Source organism: Dreissena polymorpha, chromosome 13, assembly GCF_020536995.1.
Source record: "Dreissena polymorpha isolate Duluth1 chromosome 13, UMN_Dpol_1.0, whole genome shotgun sequence".
NCBI classification, from domain to species: domain Eukaryota; kingdom Metazoa; phylum Mollusca; class Bivalvia; order Myida; family Dreissenidae; genus Dreissena; species Dreissena polymorpha.
In genome coordinates this window covers 7,623,927-7,645,498 of record NC_068367.1, presented here as the reverse complement: position 1 = coordinate 7,645,498, position 21,572 = coordinate 7,623,927, and the positions used below count along the sequence as shown (strand labels likewise).

Here is a 21,572-nt window from a genome sequence, read left to right as displayed (position 1 = left end):
TGATCATGTCCATCACGGCATGCACATACTTTCAACTATTGTGGCAGTTTTTCAAAAGCAGACTCTACAAAAATGTAATAATGAATAAATGTCCATTACCACACAATATAATCTCATTTATTATACCTCTACACTGATATTGGCCAAAAACAAAATACCCTGGTATATTTTGTACATCCAGTCAGTAGAGTTATTAATCAGTCACTATTTGGAGCTACAACATATAACCCAGCTCAAATAAAGTTTATTTTTGTTAGATATTAATCAAATTCCACAAGGCAAACAATTTGATGCCAAGGTGTAGAACATGTTATACACAAAACATGATGTGAAAACAACAGCAATAGCTATCAAAACATGACAACAAGATCCTCAGTCAATTAAACAATCTTTCTTCTGCACAAAAACAAATGTCTTTTCACTCATGACAGCCCAAACACACAGGAAAGTTAACATGACATTGTGACAATCAAAAATAAGAAACGGGAGAGATTGTATTAAGGACAATAGGTAAAGCCTATTAAGAATAATAGATAAACAAAAAAAAACAAACTTTATGCACATAGATCCATTTTAAAAATGTAATAACTTGGTCTTTAGAAAACCAGTTATTTTTTACATGGAAGTATTTGTAATTGTTTAACATATGTTCTAGTTTTGACCTTTCACAAACGTCAGGTAATGCATTTTGTGCACAAAAACTTAACTAGACTTATCTATATACATGTAGAAGGTACATTTGGGTTGACTTGGTATGCATTAAAACATCAAAAGAATTGAATGAAAGATGCAATGTATATAAAGCAAATTATAATTGAAAGATTAAAACAAATTATAGTTGAAAATAAATTGAAGGAAAGTACACATAAATAAATACAAACAAACATCTCTGCTAATAAAGTGACAAATAAAACAAGGAAAATATATATATTATTTAACCCTTTACCACTTAGATACATATTTTGATGCATTTGTAGTCCCTTAAAAAGTTTAAGTTAATTAAGATTCTTCTAACTAGATTCAAGTTTATAAAGCTTCATTTCCTAACCTGAGATACTGATGAACAGCAAACAGAATAAAACTTAAACAGACTGCGAGTCACTCGCATGCTGTTATGGTTTTATGCTGTTTGCACATAGCCATTTTCACTTTGCTTCTGAGTGGGAAATGGTTAAATATCTTCTGAAAAAAATGTTTAAGTGTCTACATTTAGAAAAAAACTTGAAAATGCATATATCATATGATCAAACAAACAAATTCCACACAATAATACACACTTGGATATCTAGCAAGAGGGCCCTTTAGCTCTCATCTTAGTTCAGGGACATCAATTGTTGACGACTTGACAATGTGACCTTACTTGAACCAGATTAAAACATGGCCTTTATATTGTAAAGATTAACATTATGCCCAAGTTTAATGAAGTCCGAGTCAATAATATGGCCTCTCATGTTTTAAGGTTTTACCTTGTGACTTTGTTTTTTGACACTCTGGACCCATTTTCAATATTCGCCTAGATATTGTCAAGATAACAACCTAGTTAAATCAAGCTTGAGTTATAAATATTGCCCTTCAGAGTGGCAAGCATTTTTTGTTAAAGATAAGACATGGTGATCTAATTTCTATTCGTACCGACCAAGATTTAAACTACCTTGATTTTGTCCTGAAAAAAATTCTGACCAATGTTCATTGGGATCAGATTAAATTATGACCTAAAGAGTGGTAAACCAGCTAAAAGATTATAACATCGACCACCCAACACCCCACATGGGGTGACCACATCGCCACCTCAGACTCAGGAGAGCTAAACATGTCTATAGTATTATATTTATTTTCATTTATTGAAAAATGTAGATGACACCCCAAGACAAAATGTAGATGACACCCCAAGACAACATGCTGACTACTCTGGGACATTGTGATCAACAGAACAAAAGAGGAGAAATTCAAATACCCTCAAGTATATACATTAACCTGAATTAAATCAAATATATAATTTTGCACCGCATCCACACTGTAAACATACAAATATAAATACATATAGACTACTATTTAAATGATCTATTTACACAGTTTGGTACGATGATGTGCTCTCGTCTTTATACAACGTTACAATGACAAGTCTTTACCATGAAAACATGCACAAAATATTTACAGAAGTTCAAGACAACATATAAGTAATTCACAGGAGAGTTGAAGATGCTTTGAAGACACTTTACAAATACAGCAACATACACACCACATATTTTTTTTGCTGTATGTCATATGGCATACTTCTTTTTATTAGTTGTAGTCTTATACCTTAAACTTATCATATCTATAAATAAGTTTCCAATCCACTTATAATACTTGTTTTTTAAGAATCTCGTTACATAAGGTTTCTGTCTGCTTGATTTTGTCTGCAGCCATGCTATTGTTCAGTGCATCACAACATAGTGTTCCATTCTACTTGGTTTTCGTCTGATCCACATTCTCCTTGTCGTCTCTGCTCACTTTGGGGACACAAGTCTTACGAGCAATCGCTTGTCTCGAGATCACGGCCTTCACTGCAAATGAACATTAAATTATTTAGAGTTCTGTGTGACAATCATTGGTAGAAAACATGAATTCATTGACCACTTTTCACATGTCAACCTCAATGATACATACAATATTTATGATACATGAAATAATACATATTTGTGTAATGCCAAAATGGGTCTTTTGCCATATTTGTACAGCATTGCTCAAGACAAGCCAGCACAATTGCAATGCTTGGTCAGGATATACAATGTGTGCTATAAAGGAATGCAAGACCTGACAGGTCCTCATCTACTACGCTGGCAGCATATGGCATAAGACCTATTTTCCCATGATGGGGCTCATATAGTGTATGAACATGCCATCATGAGTTTCCGTTTTGGAATTATGTTTCATCAAAGAATATTCCAATCAAAATTTGAATTCATTTAATTTAACTTATAAAAGACAAGGTACACTAACAAAACTGCGCATAAATTGTGGAGACAATGAGATTGTGTAACTAATGCAAGTTATATACTTTGTTATATTAAGAAAATGATTATATATTATATATAGTATATATTAATAAATCCTTAAAATTACCTTTGTTTGAATTCCCATTTTCTACACCCTGATCCCCCTGCCGAAGTTTTCTGCAAGAAAACAATCCTTTTAGGCACAAAACTCTCTGAAAACTGAAAGTACTTTCCTTAATCATGTCCAAAATCATTCTACCGAATTTGCTCAATTATCCCCACGCTTTTCAAAGAAAAGGTGGGGATCATGTGGTTATCTCCGCCATCTGTCCGTCCGCCCGTCCATCCTGGCCACTATCTCCTCCTACACTATTAGCACTAGAACCTTGAAACTTGCACACATGCAAGCTATGAGCATATGTGCGACGGATTTTGATATGACCCCTGGGTCAAAAGTTATGGGGGTTGGAGTGGGGCCAGAACAGAGATTTTCCTGCGACCACGATTCGAAAAAGGCTCATAACTACTGTGGCCCTTCAAATAACTATTTCATTAATGGTACACATGTGTATCTAGACAACACCATTCCATGCGCATACAATTTTTTTACCCCTGTGACCTCGACAATGAACTTGAAGTCAGCTTTCAGGTTTCAAAATCTGCGACCGCGATTCGAAATAGGCTCATAAATACTGTGCCCCTTCAGATATTGCTTTCATATTTGGTATGCATGTGTATCTGGACAACACCTTTCCATGCGCATAAAATTTTTGACCCCTGTGACCTTGAACTTTTTTTTTTAAGTCAGCGTTCAGGTTTCGAAATCTGCGACCGCGATTACAAAAAGGCTCATACTGGCTGTGTCCCTTCAGATATTGCTTTCATATTTGGTACACATGTGTATCTGGACAACACCTTTCCATGTATATGAATTTTTTAACTTGGGGTCCGCATTCAGGTTTCAAAATCTGCAACCGCGATTCAAAAAAAGCTCATAACGTCTGTGTCCCTTCAGATATTGTTTTCATATTTGGTACACATGTGTATCTGGACAAGACCTTTCCATGCGCATACAATTTTTGACCCCTGTGACCTTGACCTTAGGGTCCGGGTTTAGATTTTGAAATCTATTATGTGGTTATTTCTGCCGTCTGTCCGTCCGTCCTGGCCACTATCTCCTCCTACACTGTTAGCACTAGAACCTTGAAACTTACACACATGGTAGCTATGAGCATATGTGCAACAGTGCACTATTTGGAATTTTGATCTGACCCCTGGGTCAAAAGTTATGGGGGTTGGGGTGGGGCCGGGTCAGAGATTTTCACTCATTATTTTAGGTTATTTTACATTAACTTCTTCATTTCTACACCGATTTACTTCAAATTGATACTGAACATCTCTTATGACAATACAGTCAATCTCAACTATGCATGACCCCATTACCAACCCTGGGTCAAACATGCGGCGTGGGGATACGCTTCAGCCTTTGCCGCGCCATTTCTAGTTTGAATTATATTAGTATTAAATTCTAAAACAACAAATGAACAATACTTAATTTTGTATAATTCATAAGATAGCTACAGATATATATATCAAGCCAACAATTGAGTACCGGTAATGTATTCAACGGCATTTAGTGATTCTAACATTTTCAAGTGAGGGGCATGACACTTACGCATTCAGAGGTTTGGGCACATAGCTCACTGGATTCCTGTTCCTTCGATGCTTCCGATCACTGAAAACAAACCATTCCAACCAAGTGTCTATTTGGCTGCGAAAGTATTTTTAGAAATGAAAAAAATATACTCTAAATAGATTTCTATGGAATGATTTTTTGTTCAAAACATCAAAGAATTATGACTTATAAAATAAATATTACAATGTTGAGCCATCCTACACACATAAACAATTGGCAACAAAAGATTGTCAGCAAAACTGGCATTTGTTCCCTGATGATGCCTTTTGCTGATGCATGGTTTAATTGTGTGGAAAAATGATATCATGAAGGGGCGATTACTCCCTGAAAACACACTGGAGCATCGCAACATGACAGTATGCAAAAGTCCTAACTCATGAGATCATGCGTGACTTTATAGCTGACCAAAGTCATAATTCATAAGACTCAGTTTCAAATCACACAACTCATATAAACTCTCAACAAACCTGTCATCATCATCATCGTGGATTGGTTCCATTTGCAGGTCCTGAAGAACTGGGTTCTCCTCTACAGTCCTGTCCAAATCAGCTACCCTTAAAGGGGCTTCATTCTTCCTGTCCTGGGTACTAGCAGCCTTTGAGTTCATTATCATCGTGAGCCTCTTCTTTAGCACAGCTTTATCAGACTGGAACATAGCAGGTATATGGGTATGAATTTTGCCATCCAGTAAAAGGCCTCCCCTGGCTCCAAGTTTTCTTTAGCCAAAATATGCCATGCTATTGCAAATTTGTTGTCATTTCAGCCATTTTATAGGTTTTTATGAAGAAAATGTATCGAAATAGAAATTTCTTTTGTCTAATTAGTCAATATCTAGCTATTTGCTTATTTGGCAAATGGAAGAGTACGCCATGCAGTAACATGTCATCAATTGTTAAGATATTAATATGTTCAGGGGTTGAAGAATCCACTCGACTGCTCGCAAATGCAAGTGTAGTTGACGGTCGGGCGAGTAAAATTTGTTAAATACTCGACCGACCAGACGAGTGCTGTTTTTCAAGTTGAGAAATATAAATTTAGTTCCAGAAATCCTTCCACATCGATACAAATTGCGAACAATTTTTCGAAAGAACAAACAATACGTTTAGTACACAAAGAAACTGCACTTTCGTTTTGACAATTAAAAAATGATGTCACGGGCACAGTAAAAATAATTCTCGAAATCGGCTGCTCTCTTTTCGTCGCTGTCAGTGCTCTTAGCTTATTGTTTAAAAGTGAATAAAACTGTTCAATATATTGGTCATTCCGTGAATTTTAATGTAAATATCAATAAAAAAATAATACATCACTGGTTAATTATAACACTTCTTATATTTAATTAAAAAAAAAAGATTATTTTTATTAATAAACAGAATCCGAATTTCGTGATCAGAAGCCTTAAGCAAAATTGACCATATTGTAACCGTTTGTCAATCAAGCGTGTCTTTCAGTAAAAGTTCGTCTGAAATATTAAAATGGAAAAGGGTTCTATTTTAAAATATCTGCAAGGTGGTGGCAACAGGGAACAGAAAGAATTAGAAAGGTCGTCAAAACGAGCAGCGGAAAGAATTGAGAAAAGTAAAGAGGTGCAGAAAACGTAAGGAAAGCAAATATAATCCATCAGATAATGTAGTTAATTTGTTTGCAGTTTAGTGTCACTATGTTAAGTAGGTTTAAAAGATTCTGGTTGATCATAACTATAAACATAGATATATCTTTTTTTAATGCAGGGCGAGTAGATTAAAGTGAAGGGCGAGTGGATTGTCAGGCCTACTCGCCCTGCAGGGCGAGTGGCTCTGGAAAAATTCTTCAACCCCTGATGTTTATCACTTGGATTTACTTCTAGAACTTGTGTAGGTAGAGTGTAATTCAATAAAACCTTAAAGACAATACTCAAATGAAGATTATTTCTAAAGCCATACCTTATCACACCGAACATAACATGCTTTTCCATCTTTTTTCCCCACATATTATTGTTCGAGAAAGAATTGGTGAATTACAACACTTCCCTTTTCTAGAATGTTACCTCATACATGAATTCAGTCTCGGGGCTAATTTCAACAACTGAACAAGCAAGATAACCGTCCCTGTTCTCACCTCAGAGGGGTTTTCTGCACTGGCCTTTGACTTCTTAGCCTTCGGTGTCCCCTCGTCCACCCCAGCCGAGTTTTGATTAGGTGGCCGCTTGCTGGTGCTCTTGCCTTTCCTGGAGGACTTTGTAGCACCCTTCTTGGAGGCTACTGTATCCTCACACATGGCCGGTGTCTTCAAGGGAACACTGAAACATTCAGCACTGAGTGAGCATCTGGTGGTTGTACACATGGTCATCATTATTAATTGATTGTTGTGAGGATTAGAACAGGTTAAAAGATACATGTTTCAAAATTTACAAATCCACAGACTTAAATTGAAAACAAGATTAAACGCTAACAAAGCATTAGCATTGACGGAGAAGTTTTGTTAAAACATTTGTTGACTGTTAATTGTCTGAGATGTTCTTGAGAAGGAATGGAAAGAAATTCAATAGCAATGAGGTAATTACATTAATCTGGACTTTTCCAACAACTTTCTTTTATTATGGACAGAGAAACTCTTGCACAAAGGTACCCAAAATATGCCTTTGGTGATGAAATTATCTGGCACTTTAATACTCAACTCTTCAATTTCCCTGGATTTTTCATTTGCGACTGAGCTCTTTGCTTCACTTTCAGTTTCGCTTTCTACCATCAGGACTTTTTCGGTAACAGATTTCTTACAAGAGGGTTGTGTTGCTTTACTTAAAGTTGCTTCCTTCACATTATCAGAATCACTGTCACCTATACAAAATGTTTCCGCTATAGCTCTCTTATCACTGTTGTCTGACCCAGAACTTTCATTATCAGAATTAACAACAATGATTGACTTAACTCTAGTCTGTTGACTCTTCTTAACATCAGGTGATTCTGCAACAAGCTTATTATTTAGGGTCCTCTCTTTTTTGTCTTCTTCAACATTATCAAGTACATATGTTTTCCTTTTCTGAATAGACTTTGACCTGCTTTTTCTTTCCAGCTGTGTCACTTCTAATTCATCAGCATCAATGTCAATCTCATCCTCTTTAGCATTTTTTCCAGGTCTAGACTTAGAGCAGATTACTTCTTCTGAGTTAGACTTTTTACAATCATCATCAAGATCTGGTTTTCTTGCTCGAGATTTGGAGCGACCTCTCCTACCCTCAACTTCTTTCTTGCTGTCATCTTTTTCCATCTCATTTCGGATTACTTCATCTGGGTTAGAATTTTTACAACCTTCAACAAGATCTGGTTTTCTTGCTCGAGATCTGGAGCGACCTCTCCCACCCTCAACTTCTTTCTTGCTGTCATCTTTTTCCATCTCATTTCGGATTACTTCATCTGGGTTAGAATTTTTACAACCTTCAACAAGATCTGGTTTTCTTGCTCGAGATCTGGAGCGACCTCTCCCACCCTCAACTTCTTTCTTGCTGTCATCTTTTTCTATCTCATCTCTTTCTTCATCTGCATTGTTTTTATCTGCCGCTAAAGATTCACTAGACTTTCTTACTCTGGATCTGGATCTACCCCCTTCTAGGTGCCACTGGTTCATTCAGATCAAAAGTTGTCCTTGATCTACTTGCAGAACGTGCACGAGCTCTTGATTTTCCTGGCACCCAGTCATCATCATCCTCGTCATTTTCTCCTAATTTGTGTCGTGTTTTTGACTTAGACCGTGTGTTAGATTTGGAGCGTGAACGAGACTTAGAGGCAGCTGGTTTATCTTCTGGACTGCCTTTTGGCATCGGTAAATAGTAGATACATTCATCAGGCTTGGCCTCAGGAAGAGCTGGAGTCTTCTTATTATCCCTTAAAGAATGGAGACTGCCCGTCTGCACCACTGATTCATTAATGGAGAGGTCATACACGCTCTTGGTCACTGGTTTCACAAGTTTGTCCAAGGGAATTGTTGGACTACGGTCGCCAAAGTTAAACATGTCTCGATCCTCACCAGTCCTTCTCTCTTCAGTCTTTTCTGACGTTACCGCTTTTGCCTTCTTTGATCTAGCCCTGCTTGTTGTTTCTTCTGGCACAGCTTTCCTTGTGCCATCCGCTTCTTTCCTACCGACATTAAATGTGAAGACACCCGGTTTCTTACTTCGGACCTCCACTGATGGTCCATCCAATGTATCCACAACTGTGACTTCCTCAATAGGCTTAGAAGATGTTTTGCTTTTTGAAGGTTTTTCTTTTGCAGCTTTAGGTATATGTTTGCTAGATGGCTTCAGAAACTCATGACTCTCCATGTCTTTAGCATTAGAGACTTCCTTGTTAGTTAGATCTTGCACTGGTTTTGCTAATGTATTGGAATATTCTGGGGTGGACTCTGGAATATTTGGACTTACTTTATCAGATTTATTAAAGCTTGGTAGTTTACTTGAATCAAAAATTTCTGTAAATTCCATATCAGAATTAAAGATCATGGTTGGCTCATATGAGAAACGAGGCTCCGGCAATGGTGACCTCTGGAAAGCTGTTTCAGAAGATTGTCTCAATGAAGCGATAAAGGCCCTGCTATCGATAGAAGGTTCTTCGCTGGTTTTCTGGTAAGGCACAGGTGGTGAGCTCAATAATAAGCATTTGATAGGTTTAAAGGGATTAGAGACTGCACTGTAAGTTTGCTCTTGAATAACAGCTACTGGTTTAGATTTTTCTGGAGCTTTCTGTTCCTTTGATGAAGAAGGCATTTTCTTGTCAATTCTAGACAATGATGATGATAATGCTGATTGAGATAATTTCTGAGTCGGTTTGCTTGTTTCAAAAGGTTTTTGCTCCAGGCTATCTTTGCTTTTATCTTTTGAAGACTGCACTTCCATCTCTTGTATAACTGCAGCAGCAGGCTGTGGTAAAACAAAGGTTTCTCTACGCAATTTTTCATTTGATTGTTTTTCAGAATGTTTGTTCATAGTTTCACTTTTTGACTTGGTTGCAGGAACTGACTTGTCCTCGATTTTGTTACTGATAATTGGTGATCCTGAAACAAGCTCGGAAGCAAAATTTCTGCCAAACCCAAATAAACTGATGTCGGTTTCTGAGTCAGCATCAACATTTGCCACTTTTTCAGGCAAAATGTCATCAACCTGTTTGGTATTTTTTGAAACAACTGCATTTGTCTTGGAAACTTTCTCATTTTTCTTAATTTCAGTGCTTTTTGAACCTTTGCTTTAGGACAACTGCATTTTCATAAGACTACTTGTTGTGCAACCTTACATCAAGGTTTTTCATGAAACAAAACATTTCTCTAGTGTTATCTAAAACATTGTCAAAATATTTATTTCAGAAATGGTAATACTTATCATGTTGCAAATTATTCTTATTGAATTCATGAAGATATTTCATTCAATGTGTTTAAATGTAAAAGCTAACAAATAACTGTTTCATTTTCATACATGTTTTGTAAAAATAAGTTTGGTAGGCTTGTGCCTTCATTGGCCCTTCAAACGACTGCATTGAAACCTTAGAAGACCAAAGTGACAATCAAAAGTCCCAAAAGTAATAACCCACCTCCTAGGACCTGACTGTACAGCATCTTTTACCAGCACTGTGTCTCTTATGGACAGGCCCGGCCCATCCTCTCCGGCTGTTGACGAGACAGGCCCCTCCTCCCCGCCATTAGAAGACGCCTGCCTGTCCTCTCCTGCCCCCATAGACGATCCACGCCCCTCCCCTATTCCTGTACTACGCCTGCTCTGCTCCACACACACGTCGTAGATGCGGGATGCATCCTCACAAAGCTTCTTAAGGGACTGCATCATTTGCTACAATCAAGTCAATGGATTGCTTAATTAACCCTTCACCATTCACACTTTGACGCATCTGTAGTCTCTTGAAAAATCTATTGAAATTTAAGAAATTTAAAAGGCTTCATTTCCAACCCTAATATAATGATGAGCAGCATAATACCTGAACAGACTGGAGTAATTTTATACTGTAATAAATGCTTTTCAAAATGAATGCAGTTTGATTGTTTCTTTAAAAAAATAATGTTGAACTTGGGCTGCCATGTTTTAGTCCTTCATTGACTTATATCAGGGTTTTTTTTCCACTTTTTGGGAAGATAGCCCATGGCTTTGGAATTGGGAATTTTATCGGCATTTACATGAAATTGGGAAAATAAATTCATTAGCCTTTTTTTTCCACACCAAAAGTCCACTGATTAGGGAAATACTAAATTTTACAAAACTCTTTATAATCATTCAAATTAAAACAACAAAATCAAATAATACTTTGTTAGATGTAATTGAATTAAAATTGAGATAAAATACGCATTAGACACTTCTTTCTAAACAAGAGCACCGCCTTGCGGGTGCAGACCGCTCATCTATTTTCTTTTTAAAGGTGAAGGGACTCTCATTTTCAATCTCAAAGGAGGGAGGGGTGGAGTGAAGAGGGGTGTATAGTGTGGGGGTGTGGACATTTATTACATTATCTTCCAAAAATGCGAAAAAAATGCAAAAATGCAAAAAAAAAAATTCGAGGGGGGGGGGGGGATTTTTGGTTGCGATGGTTGGACGGTATTTCAAACCTAAAATAATATAAATAAATATTTGTCTTTTTTAACTGTTTCAAAAAAAAAAAAATGGGGGGTAGGGGTGGGGGGGGTATAGTGTGAGGGTGTGATGGTAATTTGTGAGATGATCTTAAAAAAAAAAAAAAAATTAGGGGGGGGGGGGAATTGGGTGGGGGGAGGGGGGTGGGGTGGGGTGATTCTTGGGTGCGATGGTTGGACGGTATTTCAAACATAAAATAATATAAATATTTGTTTTTTTAACTGTTTCAAAAAAAAAAGGGGGGGTGGGGTGGGGGGGTATAGTGTGAGGGTGTGATGGTAATTTGTGAGATGATCTTAAAAAAAAAAAAAAAAAAAAAAAATTAGGGGGGGGGGGGAATTGGGTGGGGGAGGGGGGTGGGGTGGGGGGATTCTTGGGTGCGATGGTTGGACGGTATTTCAAACATAAAATAATACAAATAAATATTTGTGTTTTTTTACCGTTTCAAACAAAAAATTGGGGGGGGGGGTGGGGTGGGGGGGGGGTATAGTGTGAGGGTGTGGTGGTCATTTGTGAGATGATCTTAAAAAAAAAAAAAAAAAAAAAAAAAATGGGGGGGGGGGGGGTTCAGGGATTTTTGGGATTGGGAACATAGCCGAATTTCGGCTATAAAATCGGGCCAAAAAAACCCTGCTTATATCTTATATTTCCACAATAGTTTGCAACTCAGGTTAGGGCAGTATTGTTTGCTATACATATATGTTGCATTTTTGTGATCATTTTATGGTCTTTGTAAAAATGTATATTAATAACTTACCATCCACAGCATTGTAAAGGTTGAAGTCAATATTAACCATTCCAGAGTGAACTTAAAACCTCCTACAAATTTGCATTATTCATCTTAAAATCCTATGAGAATATTAACAAAAAATACATAATGGCTTTTTACATTTTGACATAATCTGCATTTGGAAAAACTTGGCATTGTTTTCACTATTTAGGGAATGGGGCCGGCTCTCTTTGGATTGTGAAAAATCATGGCATTTTGACTAAAGTTGGGAAATAAGTGCTTTTGTTTTACTTACAAATGCTTAAAAATTGAGGATAAAAGAGTTTTCAATATTTATATTTTATAACATACATGTATATATAATATAGAGCTGGATGGGAGTTGAACAAAATGATGAAATCTAAAAAATAAATCTAGCTACATTTTGTTCTACAAAGTCCTATAAAAGCTTTATTTGCCTTTAAACAAGTAAAAGTTATAAGCATATAACAGCTTTGGCTCTAAAAAGAAAAGAAGGGAAGAGCCCACATGAAGTGATGGCCACACTCAAGAAGCCCAACACAAACAGATTACCTTGTTCCTCTTTTGCAATTCTGTCTCAATTTCATCGTCTCGCATTCCTGCAACCTGTTTCAGGCGATTGACCTTGATCACCAGGTCCTGGTTCTGGGCCAGCAGATCTTTGTTAACTTTATGCATGTTCCGCATCTCCTTACGAGCCTTATTACGAGCCTTTGCAAGGCTCTTACGAGCCTTTGCAAGGCTCTGGGCCAGCGCCCGCAATGTTTGCCCTGCACAGAAGCATTTAAGACTGGTGAAAAAATTGAAATGTGGGATTATAAAATGCTGTTTTTTTTTAAACCAGCAAAAACTGTTGGCATTTAATATGTAAAATCGAGGCGGCTGGCCTAAGAACATTTAAATATGCCTATATACATGTAGTCAACAAAAGTAGTACTCTGCTTAATGAATGTGCAAAAAATAATATGTTTATTCCAATCTAAGAAACTGAGACAAACCTTTGCACTAATATAGAGTGCACAATGTAAGAAATAAAATTGGTATTTAATGTGAGGATAAACTTACAGCTAAAATTATGCTGCTTTGAGATGGATTTCAATTTTCCTATTGATATATTGAGTTGGCTTTTCTTCTTCACTTGTTTCAATGGTAGTTTCTTGCCTTTTGACAAACAATCGTCCAGGTTAACAGGTGTGCTGCCTTCACTTGCCATTCCGTCTGCAATTATAAGTATTTAACAAGTTTTACATGCACAAACTGGCTCATTAATATTAATAAGATAGTTAAGAGGGATGCTGACATTGAACTCCATGGCCCTTTGGTCATAAACAGGTCATTTTCTCATAATAAGACAGGTAAACATCAATAAGTTTTTGCTGTATCAGTGTCCCTTAGCCCTTGCAGTGCAGATCAAATTTTAAACCTGAGGACAATAGACAGTGCACTGCTACTCTCAGCAACAGTAAAGCTGACAGTTAAATTATTGCAACTATTCGGGAGGGCCTTTCCATTTAATAGGCCTAGCTGGAGCACTGCTTCTGCTAACGGTTTTTAATAGAGACCAAGACCCATAACTTTGCACACAAAAAAGGACCTGAACAAACGTCACACTTAATATTTAATTTTAAGGTCTGTCTTTGTGGAGTTCAAGAATTATCTAAATCCGAATGGTACTGAAGTAAAATGCAGGATTGCCTAGAGATTGGCCTACAGTGTAAAAAAGAAGAGATTTGTAGCTTGTGCAAGAACCAGAGGGTTACTGAGGCTAAATTGGTAGACAACAGTAGAGCAAGGTGTAAGTGATTTTGGCAGGTGTGTGTTTGCAAACTGCACAGCGCACACTTTTCTTCAAATCTTTTCTTAAACCGCGTGCCTTTTGGCCATAAAATTATGTTAAAGATTGGCTGAACATAAGCAAAATATTATTTAATTTGTTCAATTGCAGAGAAAAATTCGATGCTAAAACAAGACATGGCCCTTGCTTCACTTTGGGATTGGGGCTGGAGCCCTTAAAGGGGGGGGGGGGGGGGAATTTTGCGTCGTTTTGGGCGAAAAGGGGAATTTTAGAAGATCTTTTCACCAACCATTCAGCACTTAAAATTGCTATATTTTAATGTAATTTACATAAATATACATTTAATCAAAGCTTTATAGCACAATAACAGCTGGCAACTTAGGTATAAAAGTAAAAAAAACAAAAACTTTTTTTTGAGGGGGGAATTATAAGCTGATATAGGGGAAAAAAGTATACTATTTTAAGGGGGGAATGGGGCCGAATTGCGGCCCCAAAAACAGTCAAATGAGGGCCCTGCAAGAGATGTGTTTGTCAGAAACACAATTCCCCCTTCTACGCTGCTTTGTAGCCATATATTTGACCTTTGACCTTGAAGGATGACCTTGACCTTTTATCACTCCAAACGTGCAGCTCCATGAGATACACATGCATGCCAAACATCAAGTTGCTATCTGAAGCGACATAGAAGTTATTAGCTAAAGAAACTTCAGCATACAGTTTATATAGTATTGACAGACCTCAGGGATTTCAATAGAATTTAAAAACCAGGAGTCAATGACCCCTGGACTGAAATTTTGAGGAGTCAAATTGAAAAATGCTGGGGTAAATTTTGAAGCACGTTTATTGTGTTTTTGTCTGTATTATTCAATTTTTTAGATAAAAATATGCTCTAAGAGTAACATAATATCTTTAAAAGTTATATTGCTTTATTAATACCATGATAAAAAACACAACATATTTTAATGAATTGGTAAATTAAAATCTACTTCCTTTTAAAACATTTAAGTCTTTTAACACATTTAAGTAATTTAAGATATGTACCGGTAGCACCTTTTCATCACATATTTACCGTCATTATATTATCATCATCCCTATGATAGCTTTTCTAACAAAACACAATCAAAATGCATGGAACATCTAGTATATCTATTACTAGGGATCATATTTTCCAGCAACATCAATCGGTCTGGATTTAAATGGGGAAAAAGTGTCCGAAAATTTTTATCCGAAATTATGACAAATTATGTTCAAATATATACCATTGATTTTGCCATTCATGAATAGGGTATAATAATGTACAAGTTAAAGTGCCTTAAGCATTTTTTTTTAACGGAACATACGAGTTTTTTCAATTGGTTTTATCATTAGCTTGTTCATTGTTGTTTTGGTAACTGTTTTATCTGACTTTTCATCGTTGTCAATATTATTAATTTGTGTAAGTCTATACCTATGTTTTAAATCGCTGTCGACTCGATACTAGCTTACAAACATGCACTGAACCAAACAAATGTCTGTGTAATAATAATAAAACCAAACATTTGAAAAACAATTCGTGTACGTTATAGTTTGTTGATTAATAAACCACGGCCGATAGTTAAGATGCGTAGGGATTAAATCACAAGTGCGAAGCACGAGTGATTAAAAACCACGCATCTTAACTTCCGGTCGTGGGTTATTCAACAACAAACAATAAAGTATACAAACTATTCCGATTCTAACACGATTTTTACTAAAGATTTAAACAATGTATATTATTTTTCTTGTGTACTATTTTATGTGAAGTTCCGCCCATAAAAAAAACTTTCGGCTGTTCTGTCAATCAAAAACGCAACTTTCATTCATTTATTGCCGGATTATTACGCTGGTGGAAAATGTATCAGCGTGTTTTGTTTAGTTACAGCGCATGCTTTCAGTGTATAAGGTCCACCCACAATTATGGCAGAATATCCAATTTTCTTCTTTGTTTATATGAAAGTTTTCTGACTGTATCATGCATGAAATGCACAATTTCCACGAGGATAACATCGAGGTTTTAATCTCCGAAGTAACTGTCAACAATTTTATCGTGGACGAGCACACATTACGGACCGATTAGTGTGCTAGGTATAAGCCAGTGAAATTATTGATTGATATTGACACTGGGTTATTCACGCTTGACTAATACACAACCGTGTTCGTTGTTTGGGGTCATACGCTGATACAAGTCGGCTGACAAGCAATATACTGGTCCTGACCGGTTTAGAGACTGCAGTGAATGGTTTATCACACCTTCGAGATAAGAATGTAATAAGGGTATGCTAGCATGTGCACTGCGTAATCGATTTCATGATATGGGAATTTTAGCAAACAGATTCGGACCGACTCTTTGGGATTTTCAATCGGTCTTTCATGACTTCAATCGGTCTAGGACCGACAAAACTGAAAAAATATGATCCCTGTCTATTACTGTTTATCCGAATACTAAACATGTCCGAAATATGTTAGTATAAAAAATGAACTGAGATTCCAGTTTATATAAGATGGGTGTTACTCGTAATTATCGGTGATTTAGGAAACTGACAAAACTGGCTGGACTTACTAGTGGATCTACGCAATTAATAGACCTTTGATCAATTTTGTTTTTTCTTTAATTACTTTTGCCGACTTACATTAACCGTGCCGTCTGCAAGTCAGCAAAAAAACTTGCAATTATCGGATGGTCAATAAATTATCACGTAATCGCTGCTGCTAATTACCCAGTTAGTGCGCACGCACTATTAAGAAGGTGACATGTGTATTGGAGGAGATGAGATAAGATAAACAACACCCGGGGTATTCCCTCGATTATAGACCGAGTTTCAAATACTGAAACATTAATTTCAATTAGGAGCACAGTGGGATTTATTACCATGGAACTCGAGATGTTAAGTGACTGACGCACGGGTCAAATTTACAGTTAACTGATATATTCTTTCACAAAATACTATCTTAAACATTTAAATTTTATCTTTTCTGCTCTAACATATCGAGAAAAACAGCTATGTGACAGACATTCTTGAAATGCAAATCTCCCGAGATTTCACGCTCATATGACGTTATTTCTATTTTTAGTAACATACAATGTGCTCAAGTGTTTTCAAATTCAGAATGATATTTCCCGGTATTTTAAATTATTCTTTCTTGTTTCGTAAACAAATTGTAGTGTAAAAACAAACTCAAAGTAAAAAATATTTAAAATTACCTGATTTACTTTGAAATCAGTCTTTTAATCCACCAGACGTAAGTTGTTAATTACAAATAATAGATTTCAGAAAAGGATAGTAATGTTCACAATTTCAGCAAATAATGTCAAGGTCGATCCGAAAGTATCTAAATGAAAACTCGTCCCGTGACAAAGCGACAATGGCGTCAAAATTGTGAATTTCAGACTGATGAGTTATTTTTGTATATTGTAAGATGCATTTGAAACATTTGAACCTTAAAATAATCCCCGATGCAGTATTTTATATTCATTCACCAATATATGTAGAAATGTATCCAAGAAAATGAGCTTTCTTTGATTTATAGCGTGACATAAATATGTTATGACTCTGGTTGACTTTCGATACGGGATTAGCTTCAGCGTAGTAGTACAGGTCTGTCAATACTATATAAACTGTACGCTGAAGTTTCTTTAGCTATAGTTATGCAGAGCTCCAGATAAGGATTTGTGAAATTAGTAACACAGGTTTTTTTTATCTGATTTTGGGGAAAGGGCCTGGCCTTTTTTGAGGGGAAAAAAATCGCGCAAAATGCCGGAGTTTGGGGGAAAAAATCACGCGAAACGCCGGATTTTGGGGAAAATAAGGAAAGTCTTAAATAATCAATTCAACATATTTTGCTGTTTTTAAAACAAAATCAAGGCAACAGATAATTTAATTATGCAATATGTTATATTTTCTACACTGGATCAGGTTAACTTATGTATTTAAAGTTTAAAAAAAAAAAATTTTTTTTTTTTTTTTTTTTAGGCGAAAAAAATGAAGTCTGGGGAAAAATTTACCTGCTGAGGGGAAAAAAAATCTGAGGGGAAAGGGCCGATTTTCGGCGGGTCCCAAAGAAGGAAAAAAGCCCTGTAACAGTACTGCCACGGACAGAAAGAAAAGGAGAAAAGGAGTAACGCTTAAAATCAATAAGTACCTGTACTACCATATCCAAAAATACAGGTAGTACTGTACTACCCGTGTTCATGGATATTGAAGGGTGTACAACTGACTTTACAGAAACATTTGCAGCAATTATAATAAATATATGTAGTTTCTAATACAGTTACTGTATTGGGTTTTCCATTCTGAATTATGATGCAAATACAACTACACATTAAAATTAATGACTGATACTATTCCTTCATTTTTCTTGACAAGGAAACACATGCCAACTAGTAAGCTAAGTAAATGGACACTTATTTCACTGTCTCATCTGTTTCCCATCGTGTTTTCTAATGTTTTAAGCCACCGATGCAATCAAATCGTTTAATATTTGGGCGAGAATGTCTTTTTCCGGGTTTACAGATTTAATGTCGGGATGGTTAGACGACACCGTATGTAGTCATTATATGTCAACAAAGTGTTGTTTTGAACCGATTTCGGTTTAGCCGGCATTCCAGCGCGCGCAGACATATTGTTTTTAACGGATTTACAAGTTACAGTAAATCACGCGACAGAATAGACAATAATATATGAACCCAGTCTACAACTTTTCTGTAATTTAAATTAACGCAAAGCGCCGTTAGGTTAGACACCAACAAATCATGCCGTGCTGATGCAGACGTTTTGGTACGGCCAGATTTTGTTCGTAAATGCGTAAACTGGATATTAATGTCGTAATTGTACGTCTAGTTTATAAAAACAATTGTGTAAATCTTCATGAAAAAAGGCGTATTTACGGCTGTACGGCCCTTAGTCCAACTTGTTGACGCTCTCAAATATTAAGCTACTTTTTATATTGGTAATATTTGGAGCGTCGAACCGGGCTAGCATTTAAAAAGTGTTGGAATGTTTTTCTTCTTTGTCTATATTGTTGCGCAAGGATTTTGTGCGCAACATTCAAGCCCTGATATCAGACACTTAATATCAACTGATTGCAATAATATTCACATACCTGTGTAGATAATTCATTTCTCGATAATGTTCCGTAGAAATTATGTAATGACACTTTGAATTTTGCTTGCCTGATCAATGTAAATCCAACCACTATTTAATTTTTCAATATCTCTCGATTCGCTCGCTGTGTAGATATAAATCAATAACACGACCTCGATGTAAAGCATCTGGTTTAAAGTGGGAGAATAAACAGCGTAAACTACAGTTTGCGTTCGTCTGTTGTGGTGCAGAGCGTTACATAGTAAACCGATGTTATACTTTTCTGGATTAATTTAGCATTGTTTTTTTTTCTAAATTGACAATTAAAAAGTTCTGAAATAAATTACATCTTTTATTTTTATACTGTACACAAATAATTTTGATACAGATCGTACAGTATACCGTCCTCCTATGTAACGTGTCGTAGAATGTAAGTAAATAAAACAACACAGACAGATGTGCGAAAAAGACATGCATAAAAACTTGCTGAAACTTAGAACAGTGAATAGAAACTGCACCATATCTGTTTTGAACATATGCTTATTAAATCGACAAAGATTATCATACTAGATCTAGTTAGGTAAAAGTAGGTGTTAAAAGCTCATGTTAAAAAAAATTACGCGTACACATTACACCGTAATGCCTTCTTCTGATTGGTTCATATTCAAATCAGTTTCATGACATGGCTACAGGTCAGTGATTGTTTTGCGATTTAAGCAGAAGTTTAACTGAAGAATTTATGCCTTTCCAACTTCAATTTGACGATATTTGAGGTAAAAATGGACTTCTGAACTAAAACTGAATGAGTTGGTAATGTTATTTTGCAGTTTTACGCAAATTGATGAAAATGTAAACTTTCTGGTTTCCAACACATTTTTGACTTTTCCCTGATAAGACGTTCCAAAGAATTTAGCCCATATAAAAACAGGGTTTTTTTTTAGAGAAAGGGGAAGACGCTGGACACTGGGTGAAAGGGGAAAAAAAGAGTGCGAAAGAGAGATATTAGGGGAAAAAATAAAAACTGTTCATTTCAATGTCTATAACTCATCAAAAGAGACTTGTCTCTGTCCTTTTTGTTCTTAAACACATTTAACAGGTATTAAAGTCAAAGTCCTAAATAAAGTTGCAGGTGTAGATCTAATAATGGGAAATGTTTTGAACTATATTTTTGTACTGGGGCCGGGGGACGATGTCAATTTTGTGATTTCAATTTCATGATGAATGGGTTGACGATCTTGATTTGCTACAGTATTGGAAGGGAAAGGAGCGGCAGCTGCCGATTGTCTTTCACTTTCACAATGTTCGATGTTGATTACCTCGGAATCCTGCTGGGTTATAACGGTTTTCGATGATTCTTTCTTAAAAAATGCCTCGATGCATTCAGTATCTTCCGAGTTCGAATGTTTTATTTTGTTTGTGTAAGACGCTAATTGTGAGACATTTTTTTCTGTTTTCACGTTTATACCTCGGCTTGCACATAGCCCGGATGAAAATTCGACTGGTTTCCGGTAATTAATTGACGAAACACCCTTCTCGCGCAAGACGGGTATCCAGTAAAATAGTCACATGATTATTACGATTAGTTGCCCAGTTTACATGACGTTATTTAAGAGCTATATTTAGAATAACTGGGATTCCCAGATGTTGTGTGTTCGTCTGGAGAGAGAGAGCGCGAATTTGTTGTACATGGTGCAAATTGGATAATTGTCGAATGCCCCAAGGAAAAATAAACATTTCTTTGAGAGAAAATATTATATTTTGGTGAAAAATGATATTTTTGGTGGGGAAATTCTATTTTAAGGGGAAAAATTCTGGTAGGGGAAGACGCCGAATATCGGCGTCACTTTCTTAGTAAAAAAAAACCCTGAAAAAGTATCTCTAAATTCTTTGCGGGTCTTATAAATAAGACTATACGGCCCTTATCTGAAGCTCTGGTTATGAGCAATTTTCGAAACCTAAAAGCAAAGTGTAACGGAAAGACATACCAGGGCCCTCAAACCATTTTAAAGGAAGCCGGTCGCTACCCATAGCAGGGGGAATTTTCGCGGCGTTTCCCTTTTGGGGGGATTTTTAAGTTACTCTCTAATTATTACATTTGTACATGTGTGCACTATATTCATTGCTTATTTCATACTTTTGTATGTTTGAAAATATTAATTTTTCCCCCAAAAAGGGGAAAAAGTATACTTTTCAGGGGGGAATGCGGCCGAATTGCGGCCGTGGATTTGACAGATTGCGGGCCCTGCATACAGACAGACGATCCGATCACTATATGCACTACTTTCGGGGCATAAAATGCGTGATCTTAGAAATACATCTCATCAAAACGTCGCTGATCTCATGTGACGAATCAATTCCAAATGTCACATTATTTCGCGATCCATGTAAATTATGCACATTTGAGTCATACTAACGAAATTATTCCAAATGATTAAAAACAATATTTACATCATAGACTTATCTTATCAAATTAGATTAAGTCAATTGTGCTAAACATTGCAAACATACTCGAACTTAAGATTTAATTTCAAACCGTCAAACATTAGCAATAACCACGCACCTGCTATGCAAATTAATGCGCAATCGGTGTTCAGGCAAAAAGTTGACCGAAAAATGTGGGGTGTTTTTTAACCGTCGAGTCAGTATTGTATGGGC

At 36.4% G+C, this 21,572-nt stretch overlaps 2 protein-coding genes across 4 annotated transcripts; both read right to left on the bottom strand.

Annotated features, from left to right (window-relative positions):
• Positions 1–95: 95 nt before the first annotated feature.
• Positions 96–21,566, bottom strand: LOC127855188 (uncharacterized). 3 transcript variants are annotated; one of them, XM_052390601.1, is made up of 10 exons: positions 21,478–21,566; positions 13,089–13,241; positions 12,756–12,813; positions 12,576–12,722; positions 10,227–10,480; positions 6,769–6,949; positions 5,142–5,320; positions 4,654–4,713; positions 3,106–3,155; positions 96–2,546 (listed from the first exon to the last, which is right to left on the bottom strand). In XM_052390601.1, exons 4-10 carry the CDS (start codon positions 12,708–12,710, stop codon positions 2,446–2,448), a joined length of 960 nt encoding a protein of 319 aa, XP_052246561.1. In that variant the 5' UTR covers positions 12,711–12,722; positions 12,756–12,813; positions 13,089–13,241; positions 21,478–21,566; the 3' UTR covers positions 96–2,445. The 3 variants fall into 3 exon arrangements, with proteins under 3 accessions (XP_052246561.1, XP_052246562.1, XP_052246563.1); XM_052390602.1 differs by having other exon boundaries at positions 21,426–21,478; XM_052390603.1 differs by lacking the exon at positions 21,478–21,566 and adding an exon at positions 21,366–21,448.
• LOC127855187 (micronuclear linker histone polyprotein-like) lies at positions 6,964–10,196 on the bottom strand. The gene is made up of 2 exons (XM_052390600.1): positions 8,127–10,196; positions 6,964–8,000 (listed from the first exon to the last, which is right to left on the bottom strand). Exon 1 carries the CDS (start codon positions 9,626–9,628, stop codon positions 8,246–8,248), a length of 1,383 nt encoding a protein of 460 aa, XP_052246560.1. The 5' UTR covers positions 9,629–10,196; the 3' UTR covers positions 6,964–8,000; positions 8,127–8,245.
• Positions 21,567–21,572: the final 6 nt, after the last annotated feature.